Consider the following 6,143-nt stretch of genomic DNA (forward strand, 5'->3'; position numbering starts at 1 on the left):
TCAATCCTTTTTTCTTTTTTCTTTTTTGGCATTTTCTCGTACATAGAAGAGAGATTTGAATGTAAAGAAGGCATAATACAACAAGCAACCATAATTAAACTATGTTTTATTTCACTAACATTAATGGGAATGAAGGGTCCTCTGCCCCCACTGACTTCAAACCATTGGATCTACCAATTCTGCATTGACATATATATTAACCATCCAAAAGGTTAATGTTTTATGTTCGAACAATTACCCAATAATGTGCGAATGAAACATTCAAACGTCAACTCACAGGCATTCACGTTCGAACGTAAAAATAAAACATTCAAATGAAAAATATCGAATTGTCTTGATGCAAAATAGAGGAAAATTGTCTTTGCAATCTTGGACGAGTCTAGCTGCAAATTGGCGAAGATGTAGTCTGATTTATGATTCGGAAATAGAATTGTAATAATTCATTGTTATAGAGTTTTATGTATCTGCATATCGCTAGTAGATAATTGTTCTCCCTGTGTACTTGTCCAAAGTTGATAAAGATTGGTTCTTCACCATACAAGGGAGTAAATGATCCAGGTGCCTCTAAGACTTTATTCCTTGGATGAATTGAGGCTGAATGGAATCGATGCATCGTCTCTTTTGTCACCAGTGGATGCAACACTTGGTTCAATAGAAAGAAACCTGCAACTTGCTGCCTGGAATGTGCTTGGCTTTAGCCCACAACAAGTTCTATATTTTTCTCTGGGGCTGCTGTTTCTATGGACACTGGATTCAGTAATTCCGTTCTCTCTCTCTCTCTCTCTCTCTCTCTCTCTCTCTCTACCCAAGACCCTTTTCTGAAACTATGTGCCAAGGACTTGTTTTATTATGAAATTGTGTGTTTTTGGTTGAGTACCAATATGTTGTGTTATTCTTGGAGGCACTTAAAATTATTTCATTGGCCGACTCACCCACTCACGTGTTGCTTAAATCACTAACAGTGGAGGCAAGGTCGAATTGTCTTTACCATACTAATACTAGAATCTTACAATATTGGTTGTTTCTAGGTCTCTTTTGATTGAGGTGTTGGTAGCTTGGTTCTTGATACAATTGGGCACAAATTTAGTCAGAAGTACCACAATAGGGTTGTTCAAGTAAGATACCTCTCTCTCATTGTGTGGCAGTGCATTGCATTTGTTCATTATGTTTTTATAGGAATAACTGTCCAATAACACTATGCTGAGACCATTCTACATTTATTTGGTGATGACATTCATGCTATGTTCTTGTTTCAAAGGCCATAACATGTTCAAGACTGCTTTGTTCTGTAAGATTATCGTGTTGTATGTTCATTACGGTATTACCTATCTTCTGATAAGTTTTAGAACTGTTGGCTATGTCAATATGAACCTCATGTGCAGCATGAAGCTGGGCATTTCTTAATCGCTTACTTAATGGGCATTCTTCCCAAAGGATACACACTAACTAGTTTGGAAGCTTTGAAGAAGGAAGGATCTCTAAATGTTCAAGCTGGGACCGCTTTTGTGGATTTTGAATTTGTTGAAGAAGTGAGTTTGTTTTCTTTAATCTGATTTTAATTACACAATTTCTTATGTTCCTATTCTATTTTCTGTCTCGCTGCTGTTTTTGGTTCTATTAAGTTACATTCTTATTTTATGGAAGGTCAGGTTTCATTTCATGTTCCTTCACAACTAAAGGCACCTGATGATGCCAAGGCTCTGCTGCTTTTTTCCAGAACCAATTGCTATGAATCGGATCTGATTTTGTAGCAGAGCTCAAAGCTCTTTTGGGTCTTGTCACAAGTTGACTTGAGGGAGTTATTGTCAGCAGGTCGAGCCTGCTACTCAACTCGTTAACTTTGTCGACACAAAGTTATATGATAACATCCAGTCTTTCCATTTCGGCAATTTGATATATAATTTATCCTTCATGGGCGTTGATAAGATCTTGTAGCCATCGAGGTAATGGAGTTGTGTCCCTTACACAATTGGCGGTATACCTAATAGTAACTAGTATGTTGGATACTGTCATGGTATCATTGATCAAACAATAAATAATAGAACTTTAGATACAGAGATTGTGGCATTTTTTCTAGAATAAAAAAGAAATCTTTATTACCAATATAAACAGTGTTGCCATCTTGTTACTGAATGTTACCTCCCCTTCCATGTCATGCATTCTTACAGCATATATATATAGACATGCCTGTAACATATTTCATTTAATGTTACTCTTAAAAAATATTTAGTCTTTTTAATTGAAAATAATGAGTTTTATCTCCCTGGAAACAAATCCTTTTGTTTTTCAGACACTGAACAGATTCTCACGTATAGCACTGGCGGGTGTGGCGGCCGAGTATCTTTTATATGGAATTGCTGAGGGAGGCCTTGCTGACATTAACAAGGTTTGTACTAGTTCTTACTTATTTGACATAGTAAGCAAATTATACATATTATTAATTGAACTTGATCGTCAATGATGGAACAGTTGGACATGCTACTCAAAAGCTTGGCCTTCACACAGAAGAAAGCGGATTCCCAAGTCAGATGGTCTGTACTGAATACAGCCCTACTTTTGGAGCTTGCCGTTATTCCATCCATTTCTTTCTAGTAAGGGGCAACAGAACTGCATCTGTTGGAGATGAAAGAAATGGCAGGTAACCCTTTTCAAGAATATAGGTGGCACTTCAACCTTTGGCACTTAAAAATGAGAAATATTCAACTCCTACACAATACTAAAAGGCAACATGTCGCTTCATACAACCTCATTAGTCTCCAATTTACTAATATTCCGTTAAAATATCTAGCTTGACTAAAACGTTTACTGCAGTCTTAAATTTAAGAAGTTGGTTACTATGTGGGGTATCAATTTAGTGAATCAAAACATCATCGTTTATCTATACGCCAAAACACATGGCACCCCGACCATGCCATCCATTCCTGATTCTGAGAAACTAGTAATAGGCCAATCATTTAAATGACAGAATATCAGAGGCAACATTGCCCTGCATGCCCCACATGCTTCATTTATCAAGCGAAACTCATAGCTTTAAGAGCGTTAAGGATGTAACATTTCAGAACCTTTGAAATACACACAAACCGATCCTCTACCATGCAACGAAAACTACTTCTTTGATAATTTTAAACATATATGTATTGAAAACAAAACAACAACACTAAACACGAATACAAAATATTTATTATTTTATTATTTACTCTTTCTATATAACCTTTTTTTAATCAAGTTTTGTACCTTGCATTTGTATAAGAATAGTATTACAGGGAATGAACAGTCACTACCTCGACTCGGGTGAAGCGTTGCTGGAGCCCCCGAGACCTATAGAAGAATTCAACGGCGTCGTTGTGGCCGGCATTGTTGTTGTTGGTAGCTGTGGGGCTCTGTTGGACCCCACCCACGGCTTACTTTCCTCCTTCCACGTCCGAATAGCAGTTCCCCATCTGTCTCTCTCTCTCAAGCCCAAATGAGATTCCTTTATTGTTTTCGTTTTCTCTTCTCTATTTAAAACCCTGGATTGTGATTGTGGAGGATTGCCTATCTCTGCTCTGCTGTATTTATTAGGGGAGAACAAGCAGTTTCCTACGTATACGATGGAGTGTTTCCTTCCTTCTTTCCTTGTAGGAACCTACGAAATTGTAGCATCTTTTACGAAGTAGGAGGTGTTTTCTTCACAACCACAACAGTTGTTTCTTTCTTAGGACTCAACGAAACGCGGATTCCCTTGACAACTTTTTTCCCCCCTTCTAGCAATTTTGCGTTAAAAACCAAAACAGAGAAAACAAAAAGGGACGAACCCATAAGAAATTAAATTGTTCATGAGTTCCGCTTTGGAACGGTCCGGCTAGTTTTGAGCGTTTAACAGCCCTCAATCAAAGGGCAACACGTCAGTAATTTTACACTAAAGAAGATAAAATCAAAGCACTCGATAATTCCTTATTTCACTATCTTTGTTCATCCTCCATCGCCCATTCATCAAATCAACTAAAAGAAATTGGATTTTCACACAAAGCAACTCAAATCACAGACCCAAACATGCATCAAATAATCACAAAACCAATTAAAATCACCATTTGTTTTGAACAAAAAACCAGATCATCAAAATAGTGATGCATTCTCACTGGAGTCTGAAGCCATTCAAGAACAACCACAGCATCACTACTCTCTCTCTCTCTCTCTCTCTCTCTCTCTCTCTCTCTCTCTCTCTCTCTCTCTCTCTCTCTCTCTCTCTCTCTCTCTCTCTCTCTCACACACACACACACACACACACACACACACACACCTCGAATCGATTCTGTCTAGGCTTTTTTGAACACGACACTACTTCCCATTGCTAGGCACCACCGGTGGCAAGCCGCGGTTCACCACTTTGCACGAAACCCTCCAATTTTTTAAAGCAAACTAAGAGTCAATTCAATACAAATTGTGTATGAAAATTTGATACAAATATGATCAATAATAGGTGAAAATCATTAGAAGATATCATAACAAAACTCAGTGAGAAAAATGAGATTGAAAACCGACATCTTCAGAATCAAAAGGCTGCTCTTCGTGTAATTGTAGAATCTTTTTTGTGGTGTGGTGGGATATGTATAACTGGAGATGGTGGCTGAAGGAACTGGCGGCAACGTATCTGAAATTTGTGAGGGGTCGTTCGACTGGGTTGAGTTTCTGAAAGAGATCTACTTCGCAGGGTGCGATCGACTGGAGTGCCATCGATGGGCTTAGCTCCACATGCATCACCTACCTCAATTTTTCAGTCGACGCCGGGGCTGCGAAAGGGGAGAGGTTTGAGGAGCAGATTATGCTGGAAGAGGGGCTAGTGGGATGGGTTCGCCTCAGGGAGGTTCCGTGGGTGAGGGGTTCCAAGAGAGAGTGGGGGTAGGGCTCGACGCCGGCGCGAGGTGATGGAGGAAGGGCCCGAGGCCAGTGCTGGGTGGTTGCGAGAGGGGGCGGAGGTGGAGGAGCATTTTGCCTGGAGAAGGGAAGAAGATTTCTGATGGGATAAAATTAGTCTGTGGTGCGGTTACAATGTTGATAAAATGGGACTCATACGTGTCGTTTTTTCATTGAAGGGCTGTTTTTTAAAGAAAAATAGATGGATCGGTTCAAAGTTTTTATCATTGTTTATTCATAAACTCATTATTCATTTGCGTCTTTTTTGCCGACTTGGAAGCAACGTTCAGAGTTTTTGAATCGATGAACACTGGACATAGTTTAATGATAGAACTCAAAATAATGAAGGGCAGGAAATAAATAAATAATGATAGAACTTTTAAAAGAAACTTGACTGACTATGGTAGGTTGAATTCAACGTTCTATTGAACTTTCCGAATTTCAAGGGGTTGAATTCAAAGTTTTGAAGACCGGAAGGGGGTCCTACCTATGAAAAAGGGAAATGATTTGACCACCGCTGGACATTTTTATTTTATCTTTTTTTTAGTGATTAAGAAAAAATTGTTTAATATTATTATAAATTTTTATATTTTTTTAAAATATTAAAAAAAAAATTCAACCTAGCGGTGGCTATACCAGGATGCTAGAATGCACGAAGGGTAGAGACACGAAAAGCACAAAAGTCTGAAAACTCCATTTTACCCTTCATAAAAGAATTCCTTTGCACACTAATTAAAAGCTAGGAAAGTTGGTGTGAAGCTTTTGTCTCCAATTACATGTCGTTGATAATAACGCATATCATTTTCTTGTTTTGTCTTCCTGTGCGCATGCGTGACTTTTATTCAATGGTGTAAATCTTTAAGAAAAATTTGAGGTTGTATATAAAAATGATTTATTTAAGGTAAAAAAAAAAAAAAAAAAAAAAACTGCAAATCTTGACCATGTCTGCAGCCAAATTTTTTTAAATTGTAGAAGGCTAAAGTATACTTATACAAATGAAGATAAAGTGGATGCTATCAATTTAGTTAAAAATCACTAAGTAAACATACAAATCAAGATAAAATGCAAAGAGTGATTTCTCCAAATTCAATCAGTTACCAAATGGAAAAAAGTGATGAAGAGAACCTAAAGAAAGGGCTAGAGAAGGTACTGAGGATATTGGTAGCTACCGGAGCTGAAGAAATAGGAACCCATAACTGCAAAGGAAAGACCTTAAATGTGAAGAAAGCTAGTTCACATGATTTTGAGAA

The 6,143-nt window shown here is 37.9% G+C and overlaps 1 protein-coding gene across 1 annotated transcript; it reads left to right on the forward strand.

The window, feature by feature from the left end:
• The first annotated feature begins 549 nt into the window (after positions 1-549).
• On the forward strand, positions 550-2,592 carry LOC122274675. The gene is made up of 4 exons (XM_043083691.1): positions 550-756; positions 1,383-1,529; positions 2,291-2,386; positions 2,470-2,592. The coding sequence occupies exons 1-4, from the start codon at positions 550-552 to the stop codon at positions 2,590-2,592; spliced, it is 573 nt and encodes a 190-aa protein (XP_042939625.1).
• The last annotated feature ends 3,551 nt before the right edge of the window (positions 2,593-6,143 follow it).

This window comes from Carya illinoinensis, chromosome 8 (assembly GCF_018687715.1).
Source record: "Carya illinoinensis cultivar Pawnee chromosome 8, C.illinoinensisPawnee_v1, whole genome shotgun sequence".
In the NCBI taxonomy this organism is placed as follows: domain Eukaryota; kingdom Viridiplantae; phylum Streptophyta; class Magnoliopsida; order Fagales; family Juglandaceae; genus Carya; species Carya illinoinensis.

Excerpts from the sequence above, each read along its gene's own strand:
- LOC122274675 (XM_043083691.1), top strand. The coding sequence starts at position 550 with ATGATCCAGGTGCCTCTAAGACTTTATTCCTTGGATGAATTGAGGCTG. Across the intron at positions 757-1,382 it reads TTCTATGGACACTGGATTCA|CATGAAGCTGGGCATTTCTT; the intron begins GTAATTCCGTTC and ends CCTCATGTGCAG. Across the intron at positions 2,387-2,469 it reads GCCTTGCTGACATTAACAAG|TTGGACATGCTACTCAAAAG; the intron begins GTTTGTACTAGT and ends ATGATGGAACAG.